Source organism: Pelodiscus sinensis, chromosome 15 (assembly GCF_052426305.1).
Source record: "Pelodiscus sinensis isolate ZL-2025 chromosome 15, ASM5242630v1, whole genome shotgun sequence".
Lineage (NCBI taxonomy): Eukaryota > Metazoa > Chordata > Testudines > Trionychidae > Pelodiscus > Pelodiscus sinensis.
Genome location: NC_143066.1, coordinates 4197725 through 4211511, shown reverse-complemented (window position 1 = coordinate 4211511; position 13787 = coordinate 4197725). Strand labels below are relative to the sequence as shown.

The following is a 13787-nucleotide window of genomic DNA, read 5'->3' as shown; positions in this document are numbered from 1 at the left end:
TCATGTTTTTTCTGAACTAAGCAGAGTTCTGTGTCTGTTATCATGGATGTGGGGCATCATATGGTGTTGGTGATCATCTGTCCGTAGTTAAAGTTGTTCTTACTTTCTGCTCTAAAATCCTGCTTTAGTCCATTTTCCAGACAAAAGTGGACCAGAGGACTCTGCCATTTGTTATGCTTTGAAAGCAAAGGGAAAGTCTTCTGTATAAACTGAAGAAAATTTTATCGCTGTTTGAGGTGCCGGTCACTTAAGTCCAAAACTTGAAGCTCTTTTTTTTTTTTGTCTACTGCTTTGACTACTTCTGTCTCTAACAGCTGCTAGCTCTTTCAAACTTGCCATGTAGTTGCATTTCCTTGAGCTGTTTGTAATGAAATGTTTGTATTGGACCAGAATGTTTATCATGGGGGCGGTGTAAAATTGCCATTTTCTTAACTGTTTACTTTCTTGGGTTTTGTAGCTGACGTGATAGGCTAGTGCATTTATTTTTTATGAAGTACTAGATGACTTACCTGGTGTTGCCCGCGTCCTTCAGGATAAGGGGCTGGCAGTTTGGGGGGTACAGGAGTTGGGGCAGGGCCCTAGCGATGGGGGGGGGCGCCAGAGCAGGAGGTTGAGGGCATGGGTGTGTTCAGGAGTCAGAGTGGGGGTTGAGGAGGGGCTCAGCAGGAGTCTGGGGATGTGGGTGGATGCAAGAATGAGGGGTGAGGGGCTCTGGGCGGGGTGTCCTACCTGATGTGGCCTTCTCTCCCCCCACAACTCTCGGCCAGTGGGGACGATCTCTCCTGCCCTCCCCTGATCAGTGGAGCCATCCCCCACCCCAGTGCTACAGCTGCGGGGAGGAGAGTACCCGTTCTGGTGGCAGGCAAGATGGTGAGCCCCATCTCCAGCTGGCCCCTCTCTTGGTGGTGTGGCTGCTCCTGGTGGTCACTCTGCAGTATAGCTCTCCCCTGCACTCGCTGCCCCCAGTGGCTGCTCTCAGTATCATCTCCCTCCTCTCTGTGCCCCTCCCTTTCCATGTTATGGAAAACAGTCTCATTCCTGGCACTTGCCATTTTTCTGGCACAACCAAACCCTGAGCTTGCTTTAAGTTAGGAAGCTTCCTATTATCCTATCAAATTTGGTGGTCCTAGCCCTTACCCTTTTAGGAGGAGTTCTTGAACAAACAGACCCATGGACAGATGGATATATATTTCAGAAATATATAGATATCTATTTTTTGGTTTCATTTGTCATGCTGTTTTCATGTATGCTACTTGTCTGCTTTAAAATGCTCTTAAAAGATTAGCGGTTTTATTAGGAAGTTTTCTTTCTTGGAAAAAGATGGAAAGTAGGTTTTGGACTTCATAATCCAAAGCTGGAAATAGTATTATGGAAAGACTTTTTTTTTTTTTTTTTTTTTTTTTTTTTTTTTTTTTTTTAAACCCAGTGGGAAAACACAGGCCAAAATATTCCATGGAAATTTTCAATGGGACCTATAGATGTTGTTGGCAGCTAAGGACACAGCATTTACTTGCCCTCGTATTGCTTGTTGGAACCTTCTCTTGTATCAGGTTTCTTATTTCCTGTCTAGCAGAGCAGCTCCAATCTGGAACAGAAGTTTGTTGGCCCCCCAAACCAAAAGGCTGGCTTGTTCTTACTACTGTCCCCACAAAGTAGCGCCAAGGAAGTCTGTATTCTGGGAAGTATGCTGCCCAGCAGTGAAATGCGACCAGCTCCCAACCAATGCAGTAACCACAAAAACCTTTTTTTAATGGAAGTCTAGCCCTGTGCTTTCAGTTCGCTTAATTTTTATGCTAATACAAATTATCCGGTACCCGAAACATTCTTCCTCCTTGTATGTCAATAGTAGAAGTAGACAAAGTTGCTTTCCTGGTATGTCAATAGTAGAAGCAGTCAGAGTTGCTTTCCTGTTATTTGCACTCCTCTACCACACAACTAACTCTCCACCATACTGTGCTAATGCATCTCTGAGCAAACCTACGAAAGCGTGTACTTTACACCTAGGAACATTTTGAAAGGGTTTAATTTTCAAGTTAGTAAAAGCCTCTTTCCCTTGTTATCTAGATACTTGGCTAATTTCTTGCCGCCACTTGAGAGCAGTATTAAACTGGCCGACCTGATTTCATCATCTTGGTGACTTAGACTCTGGTCCTGAAAGGATTTACGTACATGCGCCGCTTGGATATTAGGTGTGTGTTTGCTGAGTGTATCTTTGCCCTGTGAGGGCCTTAATTCTTTCCACGTGTCTCTCCATTCTTGAGCTCAGTGGCTAAGCACTTCCACCTTGAGTGTTTTCTGACAGCTGGCACCTCCGTGGACCTAGCTTACAAGGGGTACGGATCAAATGGCAGTGGGGCCTAGCTGCCTGCCCACTAACGGACAAACCAATGTGGTGGTTGAATTGGCTGTGATGCCATAGAGCCGTCATGTGGAACCGATGAATTTCTACCTTCTTGGACAAGGCGACAGTCCTTCCATCCCGTTGGAAACAATGGCTTCTGCGTCTAACACCCTTTTCCTGTCTCCTGCTTCAGGCATTGCACTTTCTGTTACCACCTGCCCACTAAGTAGATGCTTTTGTATATGTTCCTTACTTAGTCTTGTGTGTTGTTAGAAGCACCCAACAGAGACCCTGTGGGCGAATTCACAAGTTATTCACCTCCGAACAAAGGCTGCACGTTTTTCAAAGCTAGAGGCTGGACTGAAAAATGTTAGTCAGCAAATGACCCCGCCTGCGTGTGTGCAAGTGTGTTAGTCACTGGTGATAAATTGCCCAGGAGTGGATGCTGTTCTGCACAACAAAGAAAATGGAGGCTCTGGAGGAAGAAACGCACCATGTGGTTAGCAAACACACATTCTACTGCACCTTGCGCAGGCTGATTTGCTGGGAAGCACTCGTGCTGTTGGAGGGGGGTGCACGGTTGGAAAGGAAGCTGCTCTCCCCAGAGATCCGTCTTTGAAATGAAGAGCTTGGCCTTGGTCCTGCTTTCGTTTGCACCGGTGTAAATTGGGAGTCACTCCACTGAAATCAGGCAGGTTTTACCGGTCCGGATCGGAGCCGAGTGAGGCCTGCCCTCTCCCAGGGATTCTCAGTGTGTGGAGTGTGCCGGTGGTTTTTACTGGGAACATGGTGGTTAGGGATGTAAAAGGTGAACTATGTGGGGAGGGTCTGTCTGCTCCAGCCCCATGGGGCCAGGTGCATCGCTGGGAGGGGCTGCTTCGGCCAGGCTGGAGCGTATCTTCCCCCTCCCCTCCCCTCCCCCGGCCAGTCCTCTCTGTCACTGGTTAAACATTACATTTAACCAGTTAACGAATGAACTGGGATTGTACATCCCTAATGGTGGTAAAACCGTGTCCGTTCTAAGCAGACGTTGTCACTTTTGCTGCCACTGCGGCTGCTGGAGGTAGGGCTGGGGGATTCCCTGGCCTGTGCTACAGGAGTCCGGGTTTATCGTGTTGAAGCGATGCCCTGGGCTGCTTTGTTTCTCCCAAGACTCCAGGAGACGAACAGCTCTTAGGTTACTCGCCAAAAGCCATCGGGCGGCCCTGCCTGGTGCTTCTTCCTGCAGCCCCCTGTACAGAGTGGTGCAGCGCAGATAAAAGCTGCCCAAGGTGCTGTGTGGACACAGCCCGTCGCTGGTCTCCGAGAACGCACACAGACAAACGATTCAAAGTCGCTCTGTGCGGGCGCGCGTTCCACGGAGCGCTCGCTCCCTGGCTGCCCTTTGTCCCTGCTTCGGGACACCTGCCCAGGCCTCCGGAAAGACCCGCCGGGGAGCTTAGTCCTAACTTCACTCGATGCAAACAGCCGTGGGCTGACCAGGGACGCGGGCTTTATGGCCTGTTGCCATAAATCTGTAACGAACGTCCTCCCAGCCGTTGTTCTCCATTGCCCCTTGTGACTGGAGAGGCGTTAACTGGCCACTTCACCTTGAATGGCCCCTGGAAACATGTAACTAGTCTCTCAACAGTCCGTTCGGCGGCGTGTGGCTCTGACCCTCGGAGTCCACCGCCCAGCCCTGAAGTGCTCTGAGCTCGGCAGCTGGCCTCTCTCCGACACAGGGTGGTGCAAGAACAGTCGCTGCGTCCCCCACCGGGTGTCTCTAGTAGCCTGGGATCAGCATGGCTACAGGGCTACAAACTAGACCTCCCTCCCATGGGAAACGGGCGGCAGCATCTCTTCTAAAACAGCCCCTGAGCGTCGGCTTGGGCGGGTGACAAGGCGCTGGCTTTGACATCGCTCTCCTGCAGCGGGCCCACTAAAGGCGTTGCTTGCTTTCTAAGCCCCTCGCCCCCGCCTTGCTGGAGTAAGATGGCGTCCGTCCCCGCGCCACTTTGATCCGCTTGGGTAAACGTCAGACAACGCAGACGCTCCTGAGTTCTGTGGGCCGGGGGTGGTGGTGGCCGGATGCTGGTCATGGCACACGCTGCCAGCAAAAGCCTTGCAAGGGATTCCAGCAAACCTGCGGCTCCCGTAGCCGTGCACCCGGGCCCTCCGACACTCTGCCTCCGTTGCTCTCCGTGGCGGGCTCCCTGCTGCTGCATTGGAGCCTTCAGGGCTCCGGCTTTTGTGGTAAAGCCTGCACATGGCCCTTTGCTGCTTCTTCCAGGCAGGGGGGAGATGAAAGCAGCAGCGTTACCTGTTACCTGGGGCAGTTTTTCAGCAGGATACCCAGCTGTCAGAGCCCTGGAGTCTGCCTCACAAAGAAAAGAGGAGAAATGAGAGAGACGTAAAATAAAATGAACCTGGCATAAGCCCCAATAGGAAAGGTTTCTTACCCTGCCCTTGCTCATCTCCCTCACAGGTCAAGTCCGCTTTGGGGATGTGAAGGGTTAACTGGTTATCTGTTAAGCGTCACCCTTCCCGGGTAATGCTGAGGGGTAACTGGTTAACCAGCAGTCCGGCCTGAGCAGCCCACAGCCAGCCCGCCGATGTGCACCACAAGCTGGGGCTGCTCCGAGGTTAACTGGGTAAATCTGTCGTTTAACTGGTTAGTTATTTAAAATGTTAACATCCCTAGTCTGTGTCCTGAACTCCTGGGCGAGAGTCTGGCAGCTCCTTCTCTTGCTCAGCTGCTCCCGTGGGACACATTCACTAGAAAGGCAGCTCACGTAAATGTTGTGGGATCAGCATCGTGGCTGGGACTCAGAAATGAAAATGCCTCGTTTATCGTGGCTGGGACTCAGAAATGAAAATGCCTCGTTTCGCTGTCCAAGGCGAATGAAGTGCCAAAAGGAAACGCAGTGAAGGGAACCGTGTTCCTGCCCCATAGTGTGTTACTCGTATTTCAGTAGCTCTGAGCCCCCCTCTGAGCTCAGGGAGAGGTTGGGCTAGGCGCTGTACGCCGAAGTATTGAGAGACGTTCCCTGCCCCAGTGAGCTTACGGTCTAAATAGCCAGAAAAGGCAAAGGGCAGGAGGTGAATGCATTTGTCTAGGGGTTACATGCCTGGCCAGTTGGGGGCCAGGAAGAATATCCAGGTCCCCTGACTCCAAGTGACAACTGGCTCATGCCACCCCGTATAGAACATGAGAAGTAATTAGTAAAGCAGCTCAAAACTACGGTCACAACACTTTTCCATTGGAAAGACTCTCTCCAGGTCTCCTGGAGACTGACCGGTCTCCACCCTTGCAGGTTGAACGGCGCCTTAAGACTTTTAAGCATGTTTCTTTTTCTATTTTTGAGGGATGGAGGATGGCTCGCGGCAGCAGTAATCAGTCCTTTGCAGCAGCAAAGTCCACGTCACCGCAGTCTCCGTAGCGATCACCATAGAACCCCAACAAGCTAAACAGCCGAACCTTTTATCATGAATGGGATGAAAGGAATAAGATTGTCCGACCCATTGTTGGCTAGGCTGCAAGCCTCCTGTTTTCTGCCACCTCCCCTGTGTATTATGCTTGTATTTCGGTTGAAGTGCCCCAAATGTCCTCAACATTTTCTAAACACTGACGTGACGGCAAAGCATGTGCAAGCTGAAAGCAATTCTGTATTGCAGGAGACGGTGTTGTATCCGGCAGCCCAAAATGCTGGTGTTAGTGAAATTTGATCTCTTCCAACTAGAAATGAGTGTCCACAGTTACACGCAGGCTCCGGAGAAACAGCGGGGGGGGGGGGGTACCAGTACGGACTGCCCTCTTTGTGTAACCGTGTAGCCACTGAAATTTTCAGCAGCGATACAGTTGCTTCAATGCATTTGAACATCCCTACTTGAGCTATGACTGTCCATTTACAGGCAGTTGGTGGGTTTGGGGCATACGTAACTGCACCTCTGGTCATGAGACTTGTGAGATTTCTTTGTTTTTACTCTTCGTTATTGCCTGCATCTTTCTTGCATTGGATCAGCGTGTGCACATTTGATGCTCCTGTTGTAGAACAAAACGTGGTAAGCGCAGCTAAGACTTTTTTTCTCTCGTGTTTAACAGGCAAATGAGGTGACTGACAGCGCCTACATGGGTTCCGAGAGCACCTACAGCGAGTGCGAAACCTTCACCGACGAGGACACCGGCACGCTGGTGCAGCACGAGATGCATGACGAAGTAGAAACCGACAGTGCTATTGATTCCACGGTGCACTCAGAGTTCACCGACCCTATAGAGGAGCCAGAGAACGGGTCAGTGCTGCTCACTCCTGGCAGATGCGCAAGAGGGAGGGGGAAGATAACAGCAGTGGGGCCAAATTCACTCTTGGTGGAGAGCAAACAGAACTCCACGGGTACCTGTGATTTGAATTTCTAGCAAGGTTAGATGATTGGTTTTGGGTCTTTCTGGCTTGAACAATGGCTTGTTAGTATGTGGGATGTTCAGTATCGGTTAATTGAATAGTCGACTAACCTCATGGATTCGTATTGGTTATTCGACTATTCTATAGTCCCTGGGGATGGGGCCGGCAGCCAGTGCGCTCCAGCCCGCTGCCACTCTGGTGCTGCCTCTGTATCAGAGGCAGCAGTGCGGGGTGTCAGGTGGGAGCTAGTCTGCAAGGGGAGCCGGTTTAAAAACCAGCTCCCCTCAGGATCGGCTGCCTGTCGCCCTACGTTGCTGCCTCTGATACAGAGGCAGCAGTGCAGTATGGCAGCAGCTCCTGTCTGGGGCAAGGTCTGAGCTCCCGGACCTGGCGCGAGCCAAAAACTGAGCTGGGCTGCCTGCCCGCTTGGCTCCTAATACACGTGAAATGCAGAGCTGCAGCGGGGGTAGGTCCTGGACCCAGCACAAGCTGGGACTGAGCTGGGCTGCTGGCCAGCCTGCTGCTAACCTACTGGCACGGGTGGGGGAGGAATGAGTGTATTCTACAGCATTAACCAATAAGCAAAAGCTTATAGGTTAAATCAACCACACTACTCATCCCTAGTTAGTATTTGTAACTTTACTAGCTTCTCAGGATATTTAATTCTGGCATATTCTGCCCGTTTGTAATTACCTTAATTAGCGTGGTAATCTTTCGGATCCTAGACACAGAACGTGCCTCTTCCTGTGCACATCTGAGAGGGCTTCAGAGTCAGTCACTGGTCAAGCTGCTTCTGTTTGGGTCCTGAGATCTCCCCCAGATCTTGGAGGAGCAAAGCCAAACATGTAAATGCCACAAACGGGTATTTTTGGGTATTTGGCTTCTTAAAATAGGAGCCGTATTCTTAGTGCTCCCACCCACGCCTTGCTTTGCAAGATGCATGAGTAACCATAATCCCAGCATGATGACTTGTCTGAAAAATGTGGTTGTAGGGCTGAGTAAAAGCAATCTGTCATGTGGTCTCGGGAGCAACTCTGACATTCCTCTGGAGGAATGGGTTGCTTCCCCCCCCCCCCCCCTCCCCCCCAGACAACACTGTGAAGGTTAAAAAACCAATGAATGGTCTGGTGGCACTTTATAGACTAGTTCGGGGCTCATGGGGGGGAAATGAGAGGATGATGCTGAGAGAACAGGGAAGGGTGAAGGTGTCTCATTCTGCCAGGTTTCCACTGGTACGGTCATTACTAACGACCTCCTCGGCCGTTGCCAAGACCAAAGTTTGTTTAACTTTCGAGGGGACAGGCTACTAGTTAAGGTGGTCCCTGTACAATAGGGCAGCTGCTCAGCTGAGTCCAGAGGTCTCTGGACCAGGTTGGTATTTCCTTGTTCATTCACCCTCGCTGCTCTTCTTCCAGAGATGGAGAGGGGGCGACTTGAAAGTGCTTCCTTGCGCAGTGGGGTGCCGGTGCTGAAAGGGGGCTTCCCACGAGGGGCCCAGGGGGTTACAGAGGACAGGAGATTAGCGGCACTTGGCCCAGGAGTGTTCTGCTCAGCGATGATTAACTCTCAGTGCATAATCAGCTTCCAAGCGGGTAGGCCGCCGAACGGCGTGAGATGTAACCAAGGCGGCTCAGCAAAACATGCCGGCCTGCGTGCGTTCGCCTCGGCCCCCTGGAACAGTGGCTCTGTGTCTTGGACTCGCCTGCCTGTAGGTACAAAAGCCTTTGCTTGGGGAATTTTTAAATTCAAACTGGGCCCCTCGCAGTTAGATTTAATGGTGGGGGAGGGGGCCTGTTTATGGGGCTTTGCCCTCCCCCCCACCCTTCTAACTTGCTCAGCCAGGCAGTGTCCTGTAAAACCGGTGTGGAGCCCGACGGTTTATAACGAGCTTTAAATAACTGTGAAACCTGAGGATTAAAATGTGGAAGGAAGCGTAAGAAATTGAAAATTGTGGGAGGGAGAATATTGACCCCCGGAATCTGACTGCGGGATTAAAAGGCCCTGAGGCAGGCCCCCTGCGGAGCGGCTGCTTGTACGTTTATTGCACGCCCATGGATCTGTCGCACAGTGAGACTCTCCAGCAGAGAGGTTCAGGCTGCCCGTAGTTGGAAAGGTGATTTTTCCATCCGTGACCTTCAAGCCTGTGTCCCTTCGGCTGTAGGAACCTGGGTAAACCTTTCCGCTGTTGATCAGAAAGATTAGCGTAGGGTTTGGAAACCGTTAACACCTTACAGTGGTGTGTGTGAAACAGCACAAGCCTGTTTCATGACACGGCCCTTGCATAGGGCCCATTCTGTTCTTGAAGGGATCTGCCTCGTTCAGCTCTTCGTTATTTGTGGTTCCACTTGTTCATGAGTCTCCTGTCCTGGCCCGGTGGGGGGAGCTGCTGTGAGTTTGGGAGCCATGGCTCTCGGTATTCGCAAATTTAGCCATTTGTGGTGGTTGCGTTCTTCCATCCACCCGGAATGGCGAGGGTTTCCTGTGCGGGTAGAATTTATTTTGGAAATTCTTTCATCTGCTTTTTTTGTTTTTGTTTTTCTGTCTTGTTTCTTTCCTGATGAGTAAAATGTCCTCCCTTCATTTGTAACCTTGAGCATCAACCCAGCAGCCTCTGTCTGTTTGCTTACCTTGTGCATGAAAGACATTCCTAAAAATGTGCAGGCTGGATAGCATCATTGGTGATGTAGCTAGTTAGAGATTTAACGGTACTTCCTCCGCCTGTAAGAAGCGGTGCAGAATCCTGATAGGTTGAAGCTGAATTTATCTGCTGAAAGGACTCGCTTTTGCATCTTCTGCTCAGATGGAAACCTTCTCTTAGCAGCGTAAGGCTGGAGTCTTTTCAGTGCTATATATTTTTGTCTTAAGTGGCTTATTCATAACTTTATTATTAGATTTATCAGTGGTGGGATGCTTTTTTTCCTGTAGCTAGTGAATAATGTAATAAGCCAAGTCCTCATAAATAGCAGCATTTTTAAATGACAGGATCTCTGATTTGCCATTGGAGTCCAGGAAGGAAGGGTGGTGGTGCATTGGCTTCTTTCTTTCTTGGGTTAGCATGAATAGCAGTGTCTGCTTGGAACCAAAGTTGGGGTATCTTAGGTCATGTCTATACTTACGTGGAAGTTCAAATTAAAATCCAGAACTCCAGTTACATTAATTATATAGCTAGAGTTGACGTACCTTAATTTGAATTTTGGCGCCATCTCTGCAGCGGGAGCTGTTGACTTCCCTTACCCCTTGCAATTTGAGAAGCACCAGCATTGATGGGGCACACTCAGCATTTGATTTAGTGTGTCTTTACTAGACTTGCTAAATCGAACGCTGGAAGATCGACCGTTGCAGCATCGATCTCTGTGTTAAGTATAGACGTGGCTTTAGACTTTCTCCAATGGTGGACTCCACTGGTCCACCATCAGAATCCCTAATTGGAGGTGAAAAGAGTTAGCACTTAACTTCAGCGCCTTGTACAAATGTTATGTAAGGCAGGGCGTTTTCAGTGACTGATGGCTTGTGTATCCTGTCTTAATCAAATGCAGTAGCAGGATGTCAGCAGCGGATCTCATGCATATTTAGATGAGGGCTTAATATGCCAATTCAGACGTCACTTATGACTCTTCTGTCAAACCCGTGGCAAACACAGCAGTGCTTCCCCGCGTCTGTCCAACTGCCTGCCTAACGCTCTCCGCAGTACAAGCCAGAGGAGCTCCTTAGGTTAGTGGCTGACTTACAGGAAACGTTGCTGTTTTGTGCAGCTGCGCAGGATCTGTGCCGCCGACCAGCTAACCCCCAGTGCTGAGTTCTTAATAGGATCACCCAGCACTCAGAGAAATAACAGGCTCATGTGTAGGATGTAGCTGACTGTAACGTCAATCTGTGGGGTTAACTCCAGAATCATTTCGCTCGGTGTTCTTGGCCCCGTGAGCCGAGCACGCTTCACGCTTGGTTTTCCTGACCAAATCGCGCCTGGTCTCACTCTGCCAAGTCCCACGGTGCACCTGAGACAGGCTTGGACGGGCACCTGATAGACTCGGTTCAAACTTCAAAGAGCACTTGTGTTGCAGCTTCCAGCATCCAAGGACCGTTCTAATGCTGCCGTAGCCCGTGACGTTCCCTAAGGGTTATCCGGAACAAACGTGTGATAAGCACAGTTGGAAATGTGGGTGTAATGCGTACCGTTGCAGTCACTAACGTTTTAACGCCTTTCCTTTCTCTCTCCGGTAGGCCCCACCTACACGACCTGCCCTTGAACTCAGACCTCCACCCCCACTCCGTCGTTACGGTAATCAGTGGGGAGGAGCACTTTGAGGATTACGGTGAAGGCAATGAAGCGGATTTGTTCTCCGACAGCCTGTGTAACGGGGAAACCAGCTTCAGCAACTCCTCTTTCCTGTCTCCCAGGTAACGTTGCCCCTGGCACTGGGCGGGCTGTATCACCTTTCTTTTGAGTAGCATCTTAAAGCAGAGCTTGTACATACGTGGCTTCCTTTTGTGTCCTACGGCACAGGGGGAGCCCTGTCAAGTGGAATACAATTGATCAGACTATTTCGAAGTTTTTCAAGTCTCTTGTCGGGTTGATTTTCAGAGTAATCTTCATCGCCCTGACCAGGGATGCTCAGAGCTCCAGTAGCAGTTGTTAGGGATGCATCGGGGGAAAGTCGTATTTCTCTTCCTGGGAGCGGTGTGACTAACGCTAAAACCTTTTGTTAGAGCAAACTGGTACCCTGCCTTCGCTAGGGCCTCTTTCTATGGCGTGCACGTGGGAAGTCGCGTTGCACTAGCTAACGCCGCCGTTGCTGTTCAAGCCAGCACAGATGGCAGGCAGGGCTTGGAGGCGGTGACCATGGAGCGCGGCGGATGCAACGAAGGGTTTGGGATCAGGAAGTCGCTGGCCAAGAGGCTAGTGTGTTTTCAGGAACAAGTCGCTTGTCCTGCTCCGGGAGAACAATCCAGCTAGAAAACAGAGTGAAAACCAGGAAGATTTCCTTGATGCTGACCTACTACCGCATCTGAATAGAGGTTTCCTGTGGAAACGAACGACGAGAAAACTCCCCTCGTGTGTTTTCTATCCATTGAGAAGCCGGAATTCTGTCTGGCTTTGTGCATGGGAGTATCAGCCACCATCGCCAATATGACAACCCTGAAGTGGTGTTGGAAAAGAACACGACTGTTTCCCTTTAGGACAAGGGCACCTGGAGTGACTATGTGTGTGCTTCCCCCCTCTTTTGTTTGTTCTCTCGAAGCCCCACAGAACTCTGACTTGCCAGGGGTCTGCTTCCCAAGAGTCAACGGCGCCCCATTAAAACGCAGCAGGCAGGTCTGGCCTCCATGGGCCTGAAAAGGAAAAGCACTTGTGAAAGTCACGTGCGCGTTGCTTTTAATTGCAGTACGGGGGACACCGCTGCTGTCTTTCCCCTGTGATTTTAGCAAAGATGATCTTTGGCCACCCTCCCACCCAGACGCGCCCACCCCAGATGAAACCGCTTCCCTGTGGGAGGCGCTTTTTAAACTAAGCTTTGTGAGCCTGACGTAGCATTTCGATCACTCTCTGTGGAGTGTCCAGCTGTCGTTTCCTTTCCACAGGAGCCCCCAAAATCCTGACTCTCTGCCCAGCTTTGATCCCCTCTCCATAACGTTCTGCCTCTCGGCATCTCGTTGATGGCCTTCACACTGCTACTCCAGGTGCCCAGGGGAGGGGTTTCCGAAGAACAGAGGTGAAAATGAAGGCCATGGAAGTCCCAGAGAAGTGGCAGAAGATGCCATCAGAAGTTGTAACCTACTGTGTCACTAGACTACGGGCCTGCCCCTGGCTCCTGGGCTCTGTCCAGATTTGGGATGTTAAAGACTAGTCGACTATCTAATAAGTATTTGCTTTATCAGATAGTTAGTCGACTAGTTGATTTTCCCATCCCCCTTGCTGCCTCTGTATTATAGAGGCAGCAAAGGGGGGAGGGGAAGGGGTACTTCAAAGTGTGGTAGCACTGCACAGCTGTGCGGCACTGCCTCTTTGAAACTCCAAGGCAGCATTTCAAAGGGACAGCCGTGGAGCCCAGGCTCAGCGGGGGACTTCCCAAGCTGATCCCGGGTTCCGCACGGCCTTTCCCCAGAATCCAGGGTCAGCTGGAGAGTCCCCCGCTGATTCTGAGCTCCATGGCTGGGGACTCCTGTGCGTTTCAAAGCAGGCACCCATGTGCAGCCCTGCGTCAACGGGGTCTCTTGTACATTTCAAAGGTGGAATGCGGAAGTGCCTATCGACTAGTCAATTCACCTCATTTTAACACCCCTAGTCCTGATGTGCATGAAGTCCACTGGTTTGAGTTGTCTCTAAGAGTAATATGCTGTTTCCTCAGCAACATCCCTATCTAACCAAGTGGGGTGAAGCTGGCTTGTGCTGTGATGAACAGAGGGCGTCTGGCTGGGATGGCCTGGGTTTTGCTGAGCTGTTAGATACCAGAAGCAGTTTGCGGAATAAGCAATCATGTCTCCACTGCAGTTCCTGGAGAGCTGAGCTAGATCTGAGCAGAGATTTAAGATCACAAAGGGAGCGTCCTGGTGAACGGACTCTTTACCTTTGTTTGTGTCACCCACCCACACCCACACACACACCCACCCATGCTGGCTTCCTGCCGTATGTCTCTGTCGAGCTGCACTGAAACAGTGGTAACCGAAATAAAAGGCTCCTGTACCCTTTTTCTTACCGGATAACCCACACTCTGTTGTAAGCACTGAGCAGACCCTCTACGGGCAACACTCCAGGACTGTCGCGGAAGATGGGAGAGGGAGCAAGATGGTCTTGTAAGTTGCGATGTGCCACTGTGCTGCCCGTCAGCATGCCTCGGGCGGGTTCTGAGGCCAGCGGCCACTGGCCTCTGCCCACCCAGTTTGCAGGCAGTCCAGTGTAGGACTTCATTTCCTAAAGTGTGATTGAAACACTTGTAAAGGAGGCTGTTGGTGGGGGGATGACGCGGGGGAGGGAGGGTTCCCAAGCAATTGTTTTTAGATCTGGAGATAGGTATATCTCAGAGCTGGAAGGGATCTCGAGAGGTCAAGTCCAGTCCCCTGCCCTCACA

The 13787-nt window shown here is 50.8% G+C and overlaps 1 protein-coding gene across 4 annotated transcripts in view; it reads left to right on the top strand.

Annotated features, from left to right (window-relative positions):
* The window catches only part of RAB11FIP3 (RAB11 family interacting protein 3), a 110623-nt gene that overhangs the window by 70564 nt on the left and 26272 nt on the right, over positions 1 to 13787 (top strand). For all 4 annotated transcript variants that reach the window (XM_006113864.3, XM_006113865.3, XM_075899076.2 and 1 more), the window contains 2 exons: positions 6423 to 6610; positions 10942 to 11118. In XM_006113864.3, coding sequence (XP_006113926.3) covers positions 6423 to 6610; positions 10942 to 11118 — 365 coding nt within the window. The remainder of the gene's footprint in view (positions 1 to 6422; positions 6611 to 10941; positions 11119 to 13787) is intronic.